Source organism: Aquarana catesbeiana, linkage group LG01, assembly GCF_042186555.1.
Source record: "Aquarana catesbeiana isolate 2022-GZ linkage group LG01, ASM4218655v1, whole genome shotgun sequence".
NCBI lineage: Eukaryota > Metazoa > Chordata > Amphibia > Anura > Ranidae > Aquarana > Aquarana catesbeiana.
The window spans coordinates 675,938,238-675,961,114 of NC_133324.1; the positions used below are offsets into that span (position 1 = coordinate 675,938,238).

The window sequence follows — 22,877 nt, forward strand, 5'->3', positions numbered from 1 at the left end:
CAGTACAGATAGTCAAGGACAATCCCCAGTGGGGAAAGACTGCGATTTTTTATTTTTTTTTGTAAAATGTGTAAGGTTAATCCTTATCAAGTTATCTGTCACAGTGACAACTGCTCCTCACATTCCCTGTCCTATTAACAAAAATTGACTCTTGCCAAGTACAGTATGGATTAAGCTCAACAAAGTTTTGGATGCAGCTGGTCTTTAAAGTAGAATGCTGTGCAGGATTTCCCCTCACTTTCTGTCCTAATGATGGGTGGTCAGTGATGTAGAACGTGAGAGAAAATCTCCCCAATAAACATAGGTAGTAATAAAAATCTGACATGCTCTAATCCTTCCTAACTCAATACAAAAAAAGTTTAGGTAGATTTCCATTTCAAGAGCCCTTTGCTTTAAGGCATCCATTATTTCTCAATGTAATCAATATATGTTCAACAATAGAACTTGTTGGTGTATACATTATAATTCTAATGTTAATATACTGTACTGTAGCATTGCCATTGTATATTATGTATTGTGCAGTACACAAAACAATGGTATAATTAACTGAGCACGAAACTGTCTTGTTGTGCATTTGAGGGAGGTGGATGGCAACCAGAATACATCTGTTTGCGGTGTTTTGAGCCTTTCTTCCCCTTGTTTTTTTTGGATTTCTTTAAACCTGTTTTCTTTGCTTTATTATTCTCCTTGTACCATGGGCCCCAAACTCCACCATTAAGCTTAGGGTTACTTCTTGGATCCTTTGGGGGATAACGCACTGGAACTGCAGATTTATTGAACTGTGCAAGTTTTCTAAGTAACTGCTTTACAACCTCTGGGTACTTTTTTGATAAATCAACTCTTTCATAGGGGTCAGCTGTTATGTTAAATAGCCACAGGGACTTTCCACTTGAGAGAGAAACCCGCTCATTGTGCCAACGGCTGAGTCCAACATTGGTGAAACTTTGTGGAGGCACCCAGTCTCCATAACCAGGATTTCCAGTAAGCAATTTCCAGTGGTTCACCCTAATAGCAGATTGGATGGCAGTATTCCAAATACCAAATCCAGCTGTCCAAGAACCATTTCTTGCTTTGGTGTACATAGGATCTATATTGTGCAGAATGTCCACTCTTGGAGAAGGTCTTTTTTCACTTATTGCTTCCCATATGTCATATCCATCTAAGTGCATGTCTTCATCTATTTCTCCACCAGCCAAAGTAACTAATGTGGGAAACCAATCTGTTATATGTATGAGTTCCTTACACACATAACCCTTGTGTTTAAAAAGTGGGCTGTGCACAAAACCAACAGCTCTTATACCCCCTTCCCAATATGTGCCTTTGCTACCACGCAAAGGCCAGTTGTTACCACCTGCCATTGGTTGCCCACCATTATCTGATGAATAAATAAGTACACTGTTATTGTAGAAGCCATATTTTTTTAAAGCAATGGTAATATTTTTGATTGCATCATCTAAACATGACAACATTGCAGCATATCGTCGCCTATTTACGTTAGTAATGGATTTATAATTTTCTAGATAAGTTCCAGGAGCTTGTAAAGGTGAATGCACCGCTTGATAAGCTATGTAAAGAAATATAGGTTTCTTAGGATTGTGACTAGCCAAGATGTTCTGTACTCGTTGAGTGTACATCTCCGTGGAATAAATACCATGATCATGATCCCATGCTGCATTATCATTCTCATATAGGTCATATCCACAAGTTCCTGGACTGTCACATTTATAATGATTGTAGTAATCTCCACTGCCCAAAAGCGATCCAAAGAAAGAATCAAATCCTCTATGCGTTGGCATGCATTCTTTACGATAAAAGCCTAGGTGCCATTTCCCTACCATATGTGTTGCATAACCAATGTCCTTTAGTCTCTGTGGCAAAGTCAGGTTGTCCAGAGGTAGACAGTTTGGTTGAGAAGGCCTTATTATAGAATGCTGGAGACCTGTGTGAATCTGGTATCTGAAAAAGGAGAAACATACATTAGGTAAACAATGTAATCATTTTTCATTTTTGTTTTTCCTTTTTTAACTGAATCATTGCCCAGTTTTTGGACATTTGAGTATTTACAAGGTCTTAACATGCAGTAAATGAGATCCTAAACAAGCTCTTACTGACCTCTGTAGCCACAGTCACTGTAAAAAAAAATATTTCTGAAGCACTTATCTAAAACACAAAATGTTTATTTTGGTTTGGATATAGCGGGGAAGGGTTAGAACCCATGTTAGTTCCTCATTTCTTGCTGTTTGTATCCCAGTGACCAGCGATAAAATCAAAAGTGAGGTAAAATCAAAAACTTTGTGTTGCCACCACAACAGAAAGTGGAGTAAAGATCTCAAATGGGGGCATTTGTTCCAGTGACAGTTTTCCAAGAGATTTACCTCACATTGAAGCGGTGTCATCTCACTTCCTGTTGTGTGTACCAGGCAGGAATTTAAGGAAAATCTCTTTAATGGGACACAGATGAAAAAAACAAACAAAAAGAAAAAACTGACAGGGGTTTTACCAATTTCATACTCTATCCAAAATGAAAAAAAAAAAAAAGGTTTGGCTTTACATTTGCTTCAAGTTTTATGTCTCAGCAGCTCAGCTCACCTTGCTTCTCTCTCCCAGACCACATGCTCTGTGTTTACAATAGAGATTTGACAGCTGAAGGGTTGCCAAGTCACTGCTGGGAGAAGGGAGATGGGTGAGCTGAGCTGCTGAGAGAACCATTTCAATCACTTCAATGAGAAATATGATAAAGAGTAGACTGCTAAAGGCACCAACATCCAATTAACCCCTTCCCGCCGACCGAACGCATATATGCGTCCTCGGCTTTCCGGGGTTATACCGGGATGATGCCCGCAGCTGCAGGCATCATCCCGGTACCGTTGTTTTCAGCGGGCGATCGGCTACCCGAATATAACAACCGATGCGGCTAAAAGCCGCTCGGTTGTTATACCGGAGGAGCGGGAGGGGACATCCCCCCCCTCCCGCCGCCTCCCGCCGCTGTTACCGGGCCTCCCGTGCGATCGGGAGGCCCGGTGTCCGGTCCGCTGCCTTCGGCGGCTGGGGGCGGACTGGAACGAAGCTGCGAGCGGCTTCGTTCCAGCCTTCTTCTTGTAAATGCGGAAGCGACGTCATGACGTCACTTCCCGTTTACTCGGCTGCCAATGGCGCCGAATTTAAAAAAGTACACAGTATTCAGAATCGCCGTTTTCGGCGATCTGAATACTTTGAAGTGTAAAGGAGGGATGGGGGGTCTTTTAGACCCCCGATCCCTCCATAAAGAGTACCTGTCACCACCTATTACTGTCACAAGGGATGTTTACATTGCTTGTGACAGCAATAAAAGTAAAAAAAAAAAAAAAAAAAATTTAAACACAATTTATAAAGTACAAAAATAAATAAATTAAATAAAAAAAAAAAAAAAAAATTTTTTAAAGTGCCCCTGTCCCCGCGAGCTCGCGCAGCGAAGAAAACGCATACGGAAGTCGCGCCCGCATATGTAAACGGTGTTCAAACCACACATGTGAGGTATCGCCGCGATCGTCAGAGCGAGAGCAATAATTCTAGCTCTAGACCTCCTCTGTAGCTCAAACCTGGTAACCGTAAAATTTTTTTAAAGCGTCGCCTATGGAAATTCAAAGGTACCGTAGTTCGTCGCCATTCCACGAGTGCGTGCAATTATAAAGGGTGACATGTTTGGTATCTATTTACTCGGCGTAACATCATCTTTCACATTATACAAAAAAATTGGGGTAACTTTACTGTTTGGATTTTTTAAAATTCATGAAAGTGTCACTTTTCCAAAAATTTGCGTTTAAAACACCGCTGCACAAATACCGTGTGATAAAAAATATTGCAACAATCGTCATTTTATTCTCTAGATTCTTTGCTAAAAAAATATATATAATGTTTGGGGGTTCTAAGTAATTTTCTAGCAAAAAATATGGATTTTAACTTGTAAACACCAAATTTCAAAAATAGGCTTAGTCATGAAAGGGTTAATATGGTAAAAATTGAAAAAGATGCCAACACAGTAAAACAATATATAAAAACATAAGTTGTATTGTAAAAAAATTAATAAAATCACAGTTTTTAAAGAAAGAGGAGAAATATTTTGACACACATTGTACATTGCAAACCCCAAATACCTCCCATGACAGCAATTCATGATCATACAAAATATATATATAGAGTTCTTAGTTCACTATTACTAGGTAGGTGTCTATCCTGGGCAGGCAGTTGTTTAAATCCTCAAAATGTTACGCGGGAATGACCCACTTCTTAAGGAGATAATGGGAGCAAGTCACAAAATTCCGGCACCTACCAAAGGAAGGCACAGAAGTCTGGCTAAATGCGTGTGTCAAAACCACTCTTGGGCTTGTTGTGGGAATAAAACAAGCTGGCAACGCACCACACAAAAGGCTGCATATCACCACCCACTCCAATCAGCCAAATGCCAAAAATTAGCTAATAACAGGCAGCAGCCATGTGGATCTAAACATGCCATAAAATCCAGTGTTAAAATGCCAAGCCATCCGAGTGGTAGCTTGGCGTTTTCCACACTGAATTTTGTGGCATGTTTCGATTTTGTGACATGCTCCCCTTACCTCTGAAGAAGCGGGTCCTTTCCATGCAACATGTTGAGGATTTTAGCAACTGCCTATCAAGGATAGACACCTACCTAATAATAGTGAACTAAGAACTATATATATAGTGCTCGGAACGCGGTGTGGTGGCATCACTGGAGCAGGAGCAATGCATTTCCGAGCATGCGCACTGCAAGTGACATTGCCACGCCTCATGCCACGCTCCACAAGCGCCTCAGCCCTCGTTCTGGGATTCCTTCCACCACACAACCAACTGCCCGGAATCGAGTGATGGACTGTAATGGCTGGAGATGGTGTTCCCAATGACAATAACTGCTGACAGCTTACCCTAGATCTTCAGATGTGCTTGTTTTACACTGGCTGATTGTAAATTGCAAATTGTTTGATTTTAATAGATGTACCCCAATGTCTGCACTTAGAGGCGCCTCTCCACTATTTTACAAGGTTTATTCACTACAAGTGCTGTGATACTAAATCATGCAGTGGGTATCTAGATGCTGGGGTATGAGGAACAACAGTGTCCAGTGGAGGATCAGGTATCCTGGCACATGCAGTAGAGTTGGATACCAGGAACACCCATAGTTCTTCAAGAGACAGCATCTTTTATAGGATGCTTGTAATTTTATTATTTTAGCCCACCAATGGGGATTATTTAAGGTTACTTAGAAGCCACACTAATTATTTGTATGAGTCCATATCATTAGTATAATATAGTATAATAAAGCCGGCCATAGATAGTGTTTTTTTTTTTTCCTGCAGCCCTTGATTTGCTTGATTCCCCCATCAACACAGTTAGTATTGACAGGAGAATCCCTCCCGCTGAGCTATTGTGTTCTCACAATGGTTGCGGCATGAGGTACTGTCCCTGCTGGAGAGAACACAGTGATTATAGCTAGCAGCTATAGCCGCTGGCAATAATTGCATGATAAAATCCAACAGGCTGTCTGCACCCAAGTTGATTGATTGATCAACTTGGGTACAATCAGCCTCTCCATACATGGTTTATATGTCGGCCGGTCCCTGCTGAACCGGCCAGGATTTGAACCGTATATGGCCAGCTTTGCTTTGAAAGTAAGACATGAGTGTTAGATAAGATGCACACATTTTACTTCATTTACAGTATTTTAATGAATAACATGGATTACACATTAAATACAGTTAATGGTGCTAACTCAATTTCATAGCTCTCCAATGCCATAGATGCAAACCATGCTATAGCCAACAGATTCACAAATGTTAAACAGTAAGTAAAAAAGATCTGGACAGCAATCACCATATGGTTAATTTTAGCGTTTCAAGTATAAACAGCACACAAATAATACAGCTATGTGGATACCACAAGGTTAGTACTTTAATAATAAAGTATGACCAAAATGCAATCACTAAAAGTCACAGGAAACAATTAATCTGCACAGCTGTAAGGGCCAGACCTAGTAAGCTAGGCTAATTTGAACTCTGAGCATTTCATCACTCAGATGTTTATGACCATCAATCCTTTATATCTATAAGTCCATATGCAGACCATCAATCCTTTGTATCTATAAGTCCATATGTGTGCGCTGCTTATCTTCTGGGAGGCAGAGGTCACAGACTATAGGACATCAAAGGCTAGTTCTGCTATGTGGAAGTACATGTTCAAGAGCCTCCCTCTGTGTTAGCAATGAGACAAGAGTGTAGTAGTGTAGTAGTGTAGTGTAATAGTAGACAGCTGTGTTAACTAGGCAGAAAACCTTTAATGTGATAAGAATTTTGAAGCTGAACTGCACACAAGATAGAATGGCATGTAGTTCACTTGTCTATTTAAGAAAAAGGCTCTTAGAATACAGATTAGGATTCTGCCTTGACATCAGCCTCCTGTATTCTACTGTACAGCAGCACTCCAAATCAGTCAAACTGCAGAGTAGATTTCCTGACAATAACATATTCAGAGGGAAGGGCAAAGCATAATGAGCAGAGGGATGGAATCATCAGTTTGCTGTTGCTCCTTGATAGTTCAATCTGAAGGCTGAAGGCATGTTCTTGACCAAGTTGTAGTGCTGCTGCTGCAGTGTAGGTTGAGCACCTTAATGAGCTTTTAGGCTCCCAGACTTACGTACCTGGAGTAGAAGACTAGCTGAACAGAATTACAAATCCTTTGGCAGGTAAAATATACCTACCAACTTTAAAACAAGACACTTTAAGGAGATAGTAAAAGGTGGGTATGGTTTAACTAAAATGAATATTGGGTGTGACCTGGCAGCATGTGCTTAGATAAAATCTACCTGAAAAGATGATCACTGAATGAAAATTATAAATTATATTTGATGTAACTCATGCTAAACATAAATTCTGTAAGAGGTTGTAAGTGATATTTATGCCATATAAGTAATAATAATAATAATAATAATAATAATAATAGAGACAATAACATGTATAATAGTAGAGCAATACAAATATGAAGACCATTATTATAATAATAGAAGCAACTGATAAGAACTACAATAAACTTTTGTTCATCTACCAGATGGAAATTTTGTAACTGTTATTTCATATGTTTACACTTAAGAGATAATAGAGAAAGAGGCAAGGTATGCAGAACCAAAAAAATAGTGGGTTTTTGTAAAGAAAAAAAAAATGAATGGAGCCATGTATAATATGATCTGCAGATGATTATCCATATGAATGAATCGGGAACCTTGTTTATTAGTGGTAGTGAGTGGACTGGTGCCAGTGTCACACAGGGGTTCATTTACTAAAACTGGAAAGTGCAAAATCTGGTGCAGCTGTTCATGGTAGCCAATCGGCTTCTAATTTCAGCTTGTTCAGCTTTGACAAAAAAAAATAGAAGCTGATTGGTTTCTATGGAGAGCTGCACCACATTTCCACTCTCCGGTTTTAGTAAATCAATCTCACTGAGTATGGTCTGGAGGGGAGGGGATTGGAGAAAGGGTTGTTTCTGCATGTGCAGTGGGTATGGTGAGCAGGTCACTTAGGGCCAAACATTTCTGTTTGCCAGCAGGATAGTGATACTGCTTGACAGTGGGGAAATCATCTACAGTAGCTTTGACACATTACTCCATCTTGGCTGAAGGTAGAAGTGAGGTCACCAGCACTCTGTATCTGAATGAGGAACCAATAAGTAAGTGAGGAGAGAAAATGTGTGAAAGTGAATTGCTTAGGTGTAGAGATGAGGGCTGGAATAAGGATTTTGGCACTCGGCTGCTGGACACATCCCAGATCTTCAGGACACCGGTGAAGGGTAAGAAAGAGTTAACAAGACTGAAATATTAAATAGCTGACAGACAAATATCTTTGCTTTAGGGTCTTGTCTATCGCAATGGCCACAGATTAAGTGGATTCCGGTAAGAACTGGTTGTGAAATTATGTTTTCAGATGTCAACCATCAGCATCCCATGACCTATGAACTAGTTTAAACCAGATGTGTAAGGTGTCACGCTGTATGTCTTGACCCCCCCCCCCACATATGTGCCATGTGACTCTTTTTGTTCCAGTTTGCATATAAACTCAGCTCACACTGCCAATAAACTAAGCACTCTTTGAAACGATTATCTTGTCTTCATTTGAATGTTTCCGGGGCTTCGACAGATTCTCACTGATCGTCCAGATGTATAAGCAGAATTAACCCTTACAGCGCTGGTGGAATGCAATGATCACCTGAGATAAATTAATCGTGTCTGCTTTGTTGACGCTCTTCTTCTTGCTTTGGCTCTGACAATACCGCATCCTTGTATAGTGCAAAATTGTAGAGAGGTTAATTGGAAACTGCCGTGCTTTTGAGAAGCACATTAAAGCAATAGTCTTGGGAGACTGATTTGAAAATAGTAAAAGTAGAGGCTCCTAAGGGAGGAGGGGGACGCTACCAACCTTTTCTTTCTGTCGCTGTATAGAGAATAAGAATATTGTTTAGAGCTTATAATATTGTTGTACATTGCAAAAGGGTCTTGTAAGGTGAGACAACGACCCTCGGTAAATTTGTATAAGTTGTTCGTAACCAAATTATGAATGGGCAAGGGAGGAAGTAAAGAATACCCCCACCTAATCCCAGAGAGACATGTAAAGACTATGTGGCCAGAGTATGTGGAACGGATTGTTTTTTGATAAATCCTTTCATAGACTATCTGGCCGGATGGGCTCAAAGTATGTGCAGTAGCTCACCCTTCCCGCATACAGGTGCAAATGACCTATTCCATATGGATATGGTCAGGGGACTCTGTTTGGGGGATAAGAAAGCTTTCCCATGGTACACAGGAGACCCCGAGTGGGACCTGAAGTACATGAAGGAAGCAGAGGAAAATTGGCTAATTATAGCTGTTTACTGGTATGACACGGAACCTGAGGATAGGAAGTGGAATGGTAGAAAGAGAATAAAATTAATCTGGAAAAGTTAGAATAAAAACCTTTTTTCCTTGCCTTTTACTGCAGAACAACTGCACCTAGTAGGGGCTAAGGTAAAATGACCCCCCCTCCCCCCATACAATCTAATATTAACGTTTCTGACCTCTCCATTCCTCCCAACAACAGTTAGTGCACCTCCACTTCCTCTACCACCCGCTTACACACCCCTGTATCCTAGCATACCTGTTTGCAAGGTTTCAGGGGAGGGATTACAAGGAAATAATCCAAATAGCCATCCTAGCTATAGGTAACCCAACACACCCGCCTGCAGCACCGCCACCACCACCCTTACCTCAACAACAGGCACAGGCAAGTGGTGGCTCAGGCTCCGGAGACTCTGATGTAGAAAGCGAGGCAGGCTCAGATATAATTGTTAAAAAGAAGATGTTAGAAACCCTGCAAAAAGTAGAAAATATCTCAGATCAAGTTACTGAATTACAAACGAAACAGAGTGGCCCAGGGAGTAGTCTAACCCCAGAGAGAAAGTGTGAAATTAGACAGAGAGCGGCAAAGATTGCAGCAAAGCAAAAACTAACTAAAAGGAAACAGGGACTCCTCACCACTCAAATAGGCCAAAAGGAAGCACTTTTTATTTTTTTGGCGGCTTCTCTCATCCTTAATTTATTCCTTTTTTTCACTTTGGTTTTGCGCACTTGTTCCCCCCTCCTTACCACCTCTTCGGCAGAAACCATTCTTGATAGTGGAGAACAGGAGGAAAAGGACGAGTTGGAAGCATCTGATACAAATGAGTCTGCACCAGCTAAAACAAGTCTTGCCATGCCATATCTTATCATGGGAGACCAAATGATCTTGAAGCCATTAGATTTTGAGGAACTTACCACCATAATAAAAAGAGCCCCCAAACCTCAAGTCAACCCCATGGCTTGCATCGCTTTCTTAAAGAGGGCATGCAAGGGTATGAATTACATGCAAGAAGATATGAAATTAATAATAGATGGTATCATGGGACATGATCAAGAAAGCAATTGGAATTGGAACAATATCGCCAGTATACACACTATACAACCTGCCTGCACGACAGCTCGCAACTACTACCTTAACTCAGAGGCAGGTCGTACTAATATGTGGACCCAATTAGAGGCAAAAATGAAGAAGGTTTTCAAAGAACGATCCTCCCTCCCCACGGCCATAGCTTGTAAACAGAAACCAAAGGAAGAAATCATAGATTTTTTTAAAAGGTTTAAGAAAGTGTGGAAGGAAGAAGCAGGTTTAGGAACAGAGGATACAATGGGATCCCTGTTTATCCAGACTTTCATTTCTAGCTTGAGGAATGCTGCAGGCCTGGTAGTGAAGCAATTAATCTCAGATTGGCCCGGATTGACTGTGAAACAGTTCACTGCGAAAATAATGGAGAAAGACTCAGCAGGTTGTTTTGACTTTAAAGGGGTCACCACAATGCATTACCAAGAAATTTTACAGCACTGTAACCCCTTGAATGCTAGACCCTGGGACAACACGGGGGAATTTAGACAGTGCGGCCTTGGGGGGAGAGGTAGAGGCAGGAGCCGGGGATCCCGGGTGCTTTCAACAATCACCCTGGACCCCAAAGGCGGAACCACTGTTTTAATTGTGGACAGAAAGGACATTGGAAGAACCAATGCCCTTACCCCCCAATCAGGGAACGCAACCTCCCCCAGCCCAACCTGCCATTCAGCCCGCTCCCACAGCACAGCAAACATCACAAGTCAGATACTCCCTAGCCTGGAACCAACAGCAACATTATCAAGCATAGAGATGCCCTTTAGGTGGTGTCCCGGCATTCCCACTTCTCCTCACCGACAATCATACTGAATCCCCTATTATCCCTTTGGAGGTAAACGGGAAGATTCCACCAAATCTTCTAGATACAGGTGCTTCAAAATCCACTATATCTGAGGAAATGTATAGAGGTGAGAGATCGGATGCTGAACCTTCTATGGGAATTAATGGGATATCAACCGAAACGTACAAAACGCCACCACTCCTCATTACTGACTTTGTCCCTGGAACTGTACTCTTACATCATTCATTCAGGATAATACCTCAAGCAGTACCATCTCTCCAAAGAGAAGGAGGAAGGCATCAGGCCCATTATTGTCCAATTCCTGAAACAAGGCATTTTAAGACCCATCATATCGCCTTATAACACCCCCATAAACCCAGTAAAAAAGAGAGATGGATCATACAAGTTTGTGCAGGATCTCCGAGCCATAAATAACCTTGTGATTCCAATTGCTCCTATAGTACTTGATGTATCATCTCTCATTACCTCTCACCTTGGCAGTGTGTTTTTCAGTTATTGATTTAAGTAATGCTTTTTTTTCCATCACAAAGAGACACAACTACTACTAGATTTTTCCTATAGAGGGCGCCAGATAACCTGGAATCGATTGCCCCAAGGATATATAGACTCACCTGCAGTCTATTCAATAGCTCTCCAGGCCACCTTACAGTCTTGGGCGCCTAGCCATGGTTCCATCCTTCCATCCTTCTTCAGTACTTCAATGACCTAATGTTGTGTAGTCCCTCCCAGGAAGCCTGTCAGAAAGATTCTGTTTTACTGTTTTACTGTTAGAAGATCTACAGGTCACAAAGTTTCTAAGAAAAAGCTGCAATGGTGTCAGGAAACTGTTGAATATCTTGGTTTTACTCTGTCCCATGGTGAAAGGAGAATCAGCCACAAGAGAGCTGAAGGAACCAAGAAGGAAGTGTTAACCTTCTTTGGTATGATTGGTTACTGCCGCCAATGGATACCTGATTGCTCCTACTATGACAACTTGCTGAGACAAGCTGCTTGCTCTGTCCATTATTCCACGCAGCGTGTGCTCCAACAGGTGGACAAGGGGGACAGTGTCACTAATGCATGCACTGTCACTGCTCACCATCCTTGTGGCCTCCTCAAATGGTGACAGGACAGTGCATGCATCCCTGATCATGGCCCACTGGCGTGGGTAAAAAAAAACAAGCTCCCCTGACCCTGTCCTTGTGCCATAATCGCACAGGTACTCATTGATGGCCCTCTGCTGCGTGTGCAGCCGCTGCAGCATGGCCAACGTTGAGTTCCACCTGGTGGGCATGTCACAGATTAGGTGGTTCTTGGGCAGGTTAAATTCCTTTTGGAGGTCTGCCAGCCGAGCACTGGCATTATATGACTGGCGGAAATGCACACAGACTTTTCTGGCCTGCCTCAGGACATCCTGCCCAAGAACTGCTGCACCACCAAGTTAAGGATGTGAGCCAAACAGGGCACATGGGTCATTGTCCCTGTCGGAGGGCGGAAAGGAGGTTGGTGCCATTGTTGCAAACCACCATTCCTGCCTTAAGTTGGCATGGCGTCAACCACCTCTGAATCTGCCCCTGCAGAGCTGACAGAACCTCTGCCCCAGTGTGGCTCCTGTCCCCCAAGCACACCAGCTCAAGCACTGCATGGCATCTTTTGGCCTGTGTACTTGCATAGCACAGGAAGAGGCCATGGAGAAAGAAGAAGAGGAGGGGGTGAAGGAGAGAGGTGTGTCAGAATCACTAGTAGTGGCATTTTGGAGGCGTGGTGGCGGAACAACCTCCAACACTACTGCCCCTTGTCCTGCATCCTTCCCAGCTGCCAGAAGAGTCACCCAATGCACCATGAAAATTAGGCAACGTCCCTGTCCATGCCTGCTGGACCATGAGTCAGCGGTAATATGCACCTTACCGATGAGCGCCCTGTCCAGGGAGGCCAAGACATTGCCTTCCACATGCCGGTAGAGAGCCGGAATCGCCTTCCGTGAGAAAAAGTGGCATTTGGGAACCTGCCACTGAGGAACCGCACATTCCACAAACTCATGGAAGGGGGCAGAGTCTACCAACTGAAAAGGTAGCAGTTTAAGTGCTAGCAATTTTGCCAAGCTAGCATTCAACCGCTGGGCATGTGGCTGGCTGGGAGCGAACTTCTTTTTGCGGTGCAGCAGCTGGGGCAGGGAAATTTGCCTGGTACAATCTGACGTCCGTTTACCGATAGCAGATTGCCCGCAAGTACTTGGCTGCGACACACCTAATTCTACACCTTCATTCCTCTCAGTGCAGGTCTCAGAGAGGACTGAAGGTATAGTGGGGTTGGAGATCCCAGCTGATGAGGAATAAGGAGAGGTCCTCTTTGTTTTTTGGTGTGGGTCTTTTAGGTACGCTTGCCAACGAACTGCATGGCAGGTCAACATATGTCTGGTCAAGCATGTGGTGCCCAAGTGGGAGATGTTTTGGCCACGCGAGATACGCTTGAGACATATGTTGCACTAAGCTGGGATATATATGTATATATATATATATATATATATATATATATATATATATATATATACTGATACTGCAGCTAGCAAAATCAACTGCCTGCCTGTGGTATTATTAGTATGAGAACACCACCAATCTTCTATGGGTAGCTTTAGCTGAACACTGTGCAGAGGTCGCACTACACTAACTTGTAGCTTTAGCTGAACACTGTGCAGAGGACGCACTACACTAACGTTTAAATAATGTAGCTGCCTGTGGTAGTGATGGGATCAGGAAAACACCACCAACCTTCTACAGGTATCTTTAGCTGAACACTGTGCAGAGGTCGCACTACACTAACTTGTAGCTTTAGCTGAACCCTGTGCAGAGGTCGCACTACACTAACTTGTAGCTTTAGCTGAACACTGTGCAGAGGTTGCTCCACACTAACTTGTAGCTTTAGCTGAACACTGTACAGAGGATGCACTACGCTAACGTTTAAATAATGTAGCTGCCTGCGGTAGTGATAGGATCAGGAAAACACCACCAACCTTCTACAGGTAGCTTTAGCTGAACACTGTGCAGAGGTCGCACTACACTAATGTGGAAATAATGTAGCTGCCTGCGGTAGTGATAGGATCAGGAAAACACCACCAACCTTCTACAGGTAGCTTTAGTTGAACACTGTGCAGAGGTTGCACTACACTAACGTGGAAATAATGTAGCTGCCTGCGGTAGTGATAGGATCAGGAAAACACCACCAACCTTCTACAGGTAGCTTTAGTTGAACACTGTACAGAGGTCGCACTACACTAACGTGTAAATAATGTAGCTGCCTGCGGTAGTGATAGGATCAGGAAAACAAAACCAACCTTCTACAGGTAGCTTTAGCTGAACACTGTGCAGAGGTCGCACTACACTAACTTGTAGCTTTAGCTGAACACTGTGCAGAGGTCGCACTACACTAACTTGGAGCTTTAGCTGAACACTGTGCAGAGGTCGCACTACACTAAAAAATAATGTAGCTGCCTGCGTTAGTGATAGGATCAGAATAACACCACCAATCTTCTACTGTAGCTTTAGGTGCACACTGTGCAGAGGACGCACTACACTAACTGTAAATACTGTAGCTAATAGGACTAATAGGATCAGAAGAACACCAGCAATTTTCTTCAAATACTGTAACAACACCTGCCTGCCTGTCAGTAGGAAGATAAAGGAACGGATCTAGCTAAACTGAATACAGTGTATATATATATACACAACACCTGGGAAGCATATATATGCAAAATACATTGTAAGTGCAGCTAACTGACTGACTGTCCTGCCTATTCTATCTAACTTAAATCAAATGACACTGTCTCTCTGTCTCTGTCTCTCAACGCCGGAACACACTACACAGGGCCAACGTGCAGGCAGCCTTATATAGTGTGGGGCGTGTACTAAACACCCTGAGCCATAATTACAGCTCTCTGTAGAGACAGCGCTGTGATTGGCCAAGCATGCGGGTCATAGTGCATGCTTGGCCAATCATTAGCCAGTAATGAACTGCAATGCCGCAGTGAATTATGGGCCGCGACGTGCCACTCGAATTTGGAGCGAACGGCCCATATCATTCGCAATTCGGCGAACGATCGAACAGACGATGTTCGAGTCGAACATGGGTTCGACTCGAACACGAAGCTCATCCCTAATCAGGACACATCACCTCAAGATTTTAAGCCCCATTGAGGGAGTACATTCTGTGTTTGTGGATGGGTCTTGCTATCGCTCCAATGATCACACCTACTATGCAGGCTATGCAGTGGTAAAACTACCTGACATAGTGATAGAGGCACAACCCATCCCTTATCAATCAGCTCAAGCAGCAGAGCTTATTGCTCTCACTAGAGCGTGTCAGCTTTTTACAGGACAAGAAGTGAACATTTACACAGATTCCAAATATGCTTTCGGAGTCACACACGACTTCAGAGTAATTTGGCAGAGGCATGATTACATTACTGCGGATGGCAAATCCGTCTCCCACTTCTCCCTGGTCACCGCACTGCTCGAGGCTATCATCCTACCCAGCAAGGTAGCAGTTATTCACTGTAAAGCACACAGTACTGATGACATTTCAAAGGAAATGCACTGCCCGACGCCGCTGCTAAACAAGCTGCTTTGACAGTCCCAGCTTTTATCCAAATACCCCCCTTACACCCCCAACTTTGCCCTGGGAACAGGTTTTTCAGGACCTACAGGCTATGGCTTCACCAGAAGATCTAGCCTATTGGCAAAAACAGGGTCTGACAATGAGTCCTGAGACTGGACTTATTGCCAAAGAGGGGAAACCAGGCATACCAAAAGCAAGTGCACCTTTATTCATCTCACAGTACCATGGCATAGGACATAAAGGATGGAAAGCTACAGCTGAAATGTTAACACAAGATTTCCACATTTTACATGTATTACCCTTATGTAAATCTTTTGTGTCTAGATCCATTGAATGTATCAGAAATAACCCAACACACACCAAATAAGCCTAAACATGAACATCTACTGTATCCTACCTATCTTTTAACACATCTACAAACTGATTTCACTCACATGCCAAAATTGGGCAAAAGACGGGAATATTTGTTAGTGATAGTGGACATGTTCTCCAGGTGGGTAGAAGTTTTTGTATGTACCCGGGAAGATGCAAGGACAGTTGTAAAAATCCTGACACAGTGCTGCCCCCCCCTGCAAAGTGCTGCCCTAGGCCTGGGCTTTGTCGGCCTAGGCCAGGATACAGCGTTGCCTGTAACTATAACCAATATATCGGTCATATATGCGAATAACACAATTTCCTTCCCGATAGTTGGTAGAAGCCATTCTCCAGATTGATGTTTTAACTTAGGAAGTTTCTTAAATAAAGGTCAAAAGATATGCCAAAGCTCACAGTTTAATATCTCTTTAAGCAGAGATTTGTCCTCCATGTTTCACACCAATAACCCAGAAATTAATACATATTTAAATACCGTCTTGAATCGGGGAGCTGGTATCAACAACCTTGTGAGTTTCATTTTGAACCAGTTGACCATGGCTGCCTATTCTGAATGTTTTCAGCATACTATAAGCCACTGACCATTTTCCCTAGGGGATAGTGTATATGTATGTTGCAGCAAGGAATGCTACCCATGGATACTGGTTGGCTTCATTGATTACAGTGATGAGAATCATAGGGGATGAAAAAGGAAAGCACCAACATCTTTTGAAAGCTAGCGCATACCCCAGCTACCCCCATAAACACATAGAGAAAAGAGAGCTATTTATTGAAAAGGATCAGGCCGGGTCATTGTTTCCCTCATGGACAGAATGGGGGATAGAACTGATGAAAAGATTGAATAACTACTCTAAAATCATAGATGAAATTTTGGAAAAGAACTCTGTAGATATCAAACTGTTAAGTATTGAAGAAAGGGCTATTCGTAAACAACTAGATATGCACGAATCCATAAGTGCTGCTCTGACTGGACTCTGTGAAGTACCAGAGGAATATGAGTGCTGCACACACGCATACCAGTATGGAAGTTCTGGATTACTAGGATATAATTGATAAACACTGAAAGGAGGTGTCAAACCTCCAAGCTGAAGCCAAAGATACTGCCAAAAATGGATGAAACCCTTTTAAGGGACTAGGAAGTTTCTGTGATTTTTTTGGTTCCATTTTCTCTTGTTTCCGACAGGCAGGAATATTAATTTCAATGTGCCTGGTTTTTATCCTTGTTTTATATATATATTGTTCAAGCTTGTAACATGGGAAGGTTCCTCCGGGGGGGCTTTAAAACAACAATGCAAGCAATTCAGAAAGGAATTATATAAAAATATTTTATTGGAAACATGTGAGGTCAATAGCATGTTGCCGTATCAAACAGTATAATCTGGTTAGGGGATAGCAAAAACATTTCACATTTACAGAAAGCAAACACAAAATTACAGCATCACATATCATTGGTCTGTTGTGACAATGCTCTGACGCGTTTCGACCCATATGGTCTTCTTCAGGGTATTGTTTGCTATAAAGAAATATATTTAGTATCTCAGAAGAAGGAGATATTCCAACATGTGTTCAATTTCATATATACAAGGTATAGTTACCACTGAAAGGTGAAAAAAGAGATCTCTTGACCAGAAATTTAAAACTGTTGGATGATCCATGAGGGTCCATACCCATTCATGTCCCAAAGGTGGGAAAGATCGATCAGATGCAACTTGCAAGCAGTCACGCTAAGGACACCCTCAGAGGGTAAGGGAAGCCAACACCCGCAGCAAATTCCCAATGATATCAATACATCAAAAGGGGATTCCAAAAAGTCCTAGCATATTACAAAAAGTCAAATTGATTCCAATTGTTTATTATCAATATATGTCTCCTTTATGAAGATCTTATTAAGTTTACAACATTCGATGCCAAACAGATTCCATATGTTTATTAGGTATTAAGATGTTCATATATTGTTATAGTAATTAATTTGTATAAATTAGATAGAGTGTGTATATGTTGTTCTGACAATAGTATGGTGTTGCGTGAAAGGAAAAAAGTGATGTAATGGGTATGAGTTGAGTGGATGTGTTGTGTGAGGATAGAAAGGGAAGAATAATGGAGTGAGTGCAAGGTGACATTGACAATGAGACAAAAGCATGTAAGACGTGAGTGGTGGTGTGAGAATTGAAGGGGTACTGGAACCTACAAAGTATGATAAATTCATTTTTGGGTGGTTAAACACCCCTTTCCCCTTGACCCATGAGAGCTACATAAAATTGATAGGTCTCTAGTAATGCACTAGATATGACCATAGGGAATAAAAACGGAAAAGATTGGAACATTGCTTAACTTTGGTCCATTTTGCATGTTGCTGCTTCTCATTTATTACAGTTGTATTCTATAGATTCAAACTTGTTCATTATTATACCCGTTGTAGATTCCGGTGGTTTACTGCCTTTTGTGTCTCTTTGGGCGGGGGCTCGGCCACTTGTGGCTTCCCGGAAGGGTGGGGGGATGCAGAGGTCTTCTGCGTTCCCCGGCCATGTTCCAACAGGCGGCCGAAATTCTTTTCGGCCGCTGGAGGGAGCAACACTTTGCCGGCGGAGTCCCTGGATCACTTTCAGACAGGCGCGGCAGGGCGCGCATGCACGGGAATCCCGTGTGTGCGTGGCACCGTGACATCACGTAATTACGGCGGAAGTGACGACGGTGGTCAGGGCTTTCTCCCTTTCGGGACGCCAGGGCAGTCACGCTGTGGCTGCTCCTCCTGCAGCCAGGATGTCACATCTTGGAGGTGGGGGGAGTGGTTGGCACCTGCAGCCTATTAGTGGAATTCAGGAAGCCCTATAAATAACCTTAGGCTGCATGTGGATAAAGACAGGATCCCATGCATCCCTGAACCTATAGTCATTCCACAGGAATGGCTCTAAGTACCTTATATAATCATGGTCGATTCCCAATTTGCCTTTTCAGGTTACCATCTTTAAAATATACCTCAACACTGCATCTTTGCTTCTCTACTTACGCCTTACATGCTCTTGTCTCATTGTCATTTTCACCTTGCATTCACTCTATCTTTCTTCCCCTTCTATCCTCACACAACACATCCACTCAACTTATACCCATTACATCACTTTTTTCCTTTCACACAACACCATACTATTGTCAGAACAACACATACACACTCAATCAAATTAACAGAAATGAATTACTATAACAATTAATGAACATCTTAATACCTAATAAACATATGGAATCTGTTTGGCATCTAACGTTGTAAACTTAATAAGATCTTCATAAAGGAGACATATATTGATAATAAACAATTGGAATCCATTTGACTTTTTAGAATGTTAGGATGTTTTCAAATCCCCTTTTGATGCATTGATATCAATGGGAATTTGCTGCAGGTGTTGGCTTCCCTTACCCTCTGAGGGTGTCTTCAGCGTGACTGCTTGCAAGTCACATCGGATCGATCTTTCTAACCTTTGGGACAAGAATGGGTATGGACCCTCAGGGATCATCCAACAGTTTAAAATTTCTGGTCAAGAGATCTCTCTTTTCACCTTTCAGTGGTAACTATACCTTGTATATATGAAATTGAATACATGTTGGAATATTTCCTTATTTTGAGATACTAAATATATCTCTTTTTAGCAAACCAATCCCTGGAAGAAGACCATATGGGTCGAAACGCATCGGTGCATCATCACAACAGACCAATGATACGTGATGCTGTAATTTTGTGTTTGCTTTCTGTAAATGTGAAATGTTTTTGTTATCCCTTAACCAGATTATACTGTTTGATACGGCAACATGCTATTGACCTCACATGTTTCCAATAAAATATTTTTATATAATTCCTTTCTGAATTGCTTGTATTGCTGTTTTAAAGCCCCACTGGGGGAACCTTCCCTTGTTACACAAATTGTTTTGGGGTGTGCAGCTGTTGTATCTCTCTTGTATGTGTCTTTCCTTTTGCTATATTGTTCAAGCTTATTTAATGTATCTGTAATTATACAATGCAACAAAAGGATCCCACACAGAGAATATTAAGCAATCATGGTGAAGTCACTTTATGATTTAAGAGGGGATTGAAGGGTGAGAAAGAGTTAACAAGACTGAAACATTAAATAGCTGACAGAAGAATATCTTTGTTTTGCGGTCTTGTTAAGTGGGTTCCAGTAAGAACTGGTTGTGAAATTATGTTTTCAGACAAAGTCAACCATCAGCATCCCATGACCTATGAACTAGTTTAAACCAGGTGTGTAAGGTGTCATGCTGCATGTATTGACACCCCCCCCCCCCATATGTGTCACGTCACTCTTTTTATTTCAGTTTGCATATAAACTCAGCTCATGCTGCCATTAAACTAAGCATTCTTTGAAATGACTCTCTTGTCTTCATTTGAATGTTTCCGGGGCTACGACAGATTCTCACTGATCGTCCAGACGTCTAAGCAGAATTAACCCTTACAACCGGGATTTTGTTAAAATCATAGGAAAGTTTTGCTGGGATGATGAGATGATTAGGTGGTATGGGTAAAATTGTTACTGTATATGTATTTGCCTGGAGTTCAGCTTTAATAGGAATAGAAACAGGATTTCATGCATTTAATACTTAACGTCATGCTTATCTTGATAAACTATTGTAAATAATTCATAAGGAATTACTTTAATTACCATTTTTCTATTATGCATGAACAGCATGAGACCAATTATTTTGCTATACTGGTAGAAAACTGCCCTGTGGCCCTATGCCTATTATGGTTAAAGGAGTATCATTCATAGTATGCTGTCTTAAAATAGTGTATATAGCTCCTGGTAACTATACAGTATATCAGCCAGGTAAACGTAGAAGCAAAAAATATACTAATAAACCTATAAAGAGAATGTATTTCACTATGCGCACATATAGCCTCGAAGCAAGAGCAATGTGTAAAGTGCAGTAATCAATTACAATCAATCAGAATGCACCTCAAAGTGATTTAATGCCAGAAAGTTTGAATTGATTGCTATTCATTTAGGCTATCTACACATCATTGTGCACTGCTTTATTGAATGAGTCTGAATGTTTATTCTTTTTATAATACCTATGTTTATTACTTAAAATAGTTATAATGACAATATAGAGTTCACATGCTACCTGTCTGCAATACAATGTGTGGGGAAAGAAGCTCCAATGCTTTTTTGGGAGACAAGAAGAGACCCAGAGAAGGGAGGGGGTGGGTGGAATTCTGTAGTCCAGCAGGCAGGGCTGACAATATGGCTTGAGATTTCACTGCAGCAAAGGCCTCTGCATATGTTTTAACAAAGCTATTTTTTATAACGATTTCTTATATTGTGAAGAAATAATCAGATTTTATTGTATTGAAAATTATTATATTGATGATTTGAAAAAAAAATCTTTAGACCACCTTAAAAGTCCCAACTTAGTATTTCTACCTTATTAGCCAAAACAGGAAAGTAGAACCACACTGTACTTCTGGTGGGCCAACGGGTATTTTTCTTTACTTGCAGCATTTTTAAATGGGAACACATAACATGTGTTAGAGAGATGTTATGAATTTGTTTTTCCCCTGAAATTTGCTTTAATTCCCTTATAGCAGTGGTTCTCAACCTCAGTCCTCAAGTACCCCCAACAGGCCATGTTTGCAGGTTTTCTTGCACAGGTTCTTTCAATCAGAGTCAATGGCTTGCTATTTTGGACAGCTATTTTATCTAAGAGAAATTCCCAAAACATGGCCTGTTGTGGGTACTTGAGGACTGAGGTTGAGAACCACTACCTTATAGGATAGCACTTTAACTTCTTCATGCAGTGACATATTAAGTACGTCTTAAGCAATGAAAATCTGGTCAAATGTGGAAGACAAATATAAATCATTGCCAAATATTTGGTTAAGTGAAGTTACTTATGGCTGCCTTGACCCCCCTTTGACTCATTAGTTTACTTTTCTAAATCCACCAGGTATTTTAGTTGTACTGGTGAAATAAGATTTAACATATGCTGTGTGCAGAAAGAAGTCACCTCTGAACCCTGGCTAGTCTATGACATAACTCCATTGTGCCTAATATTAAATCCAGACTTGAGTTTAACATTAAGCACCTTAAAACCTAGCCAACTCAGTGGCTCACAAAAATGTACCAAATTTAGATTTGTGTGATACAGTATTTCCCAGAACAATCATTGTCTTAAACCATGTAATGATATTGTATTCTTTGCAAAAAATTCCATTGAAGAGACAGAATAGTGTACAGACATAGGTATATCATATTAACCCTTATTAGGGGCAAGGCAAACAACAATTCTGTATATATATTATATAAATATATATCCTAAAAGATGTCCGAGTTTACAACATCAAAGTACATTTGTATTCTCTTAATAATAGATATTAATAGATATATAATAATGAGATTTCAATGTCATGACATCATTGGCTGAATCTGACTTAGATTATAGGAAAAAAGACTAGCTCAAATAGACCATATAATCATATTTTCAGGGAATGTCACAGACCAGAAGCATAACTTTATGGCTGATATTTTCAGCTTTGATTGGCTATCATTGTTAATAACCTGACTGCACTGTAAAGATGTATGTGAACTTCAAGACTAGTGTTTTCAATAAAAAAGCTGGACTATATTCAGGGCCGTCTTTGATATTGATTGGACCCTGGGCAAACATTTTCTCCCCCCCTCCCCACCCCTCCATGCAATTTCACTCTCCAACTGCTCTGAGACATACAATAAATAGCAGCTAGACTCAAAATCAATTTAACCACTTGCCGACCGCTGCACACTGATTTACGTCGGCAGAATGGCACAGGCAGGCAAAAGGGCGTACCCGTACATCCCTTTGAATTTGCCGCCTAGCAGGCGCCACGGGAGCGTGCCCGCAGGTCCTAAAAACTCAATGTTTGCCAGCGGCCCGCGCTTGTGACGAGGAGAGGCAAAACGGGGAGATGCCTATGTAAACAAGGTATTTTCCTGTTCTGCCTAGCAACATGACAGGGCTCTACTACTTCCTGTCATTCGGAGCAGTGATCTCTGTCATGTTGTAGTGAGCTCATCCCCCCTACAGTTAGAACACATCGCCATTACTAGTAAAAAAAAAAAATTAATATTAAAATGCCATAAATC

The 22,877-nt window shown here is 41.6% G+C and overlaps 1 protein-coding gene across 1 annotated transcript in view; it reads right to left on the bottom strand.

Moving 5' to 3' along the window:
* Nucleotides 1-213: 213 nt before the first annotated feature.
* ARSJ (arylsulfatase family member J) overlaps nucleotides 214-22,877 on the bottom strand; it is a 169,449-nt gene continuing 146,785 nt past the window's right edge. Inside the window, exon 2 of the mRNA XM_073603120.1 lies at nucleotides 214-1,956. Coding sequence (XP_073459221.1) covers nucleotides 543-1,956 — 1,414 coding nt within the window. The 3' untranslated portion in view covers nucleotides 214-542. The remainder of the gene's footprint in view (nucleotides 1,957-22,877) is intronic.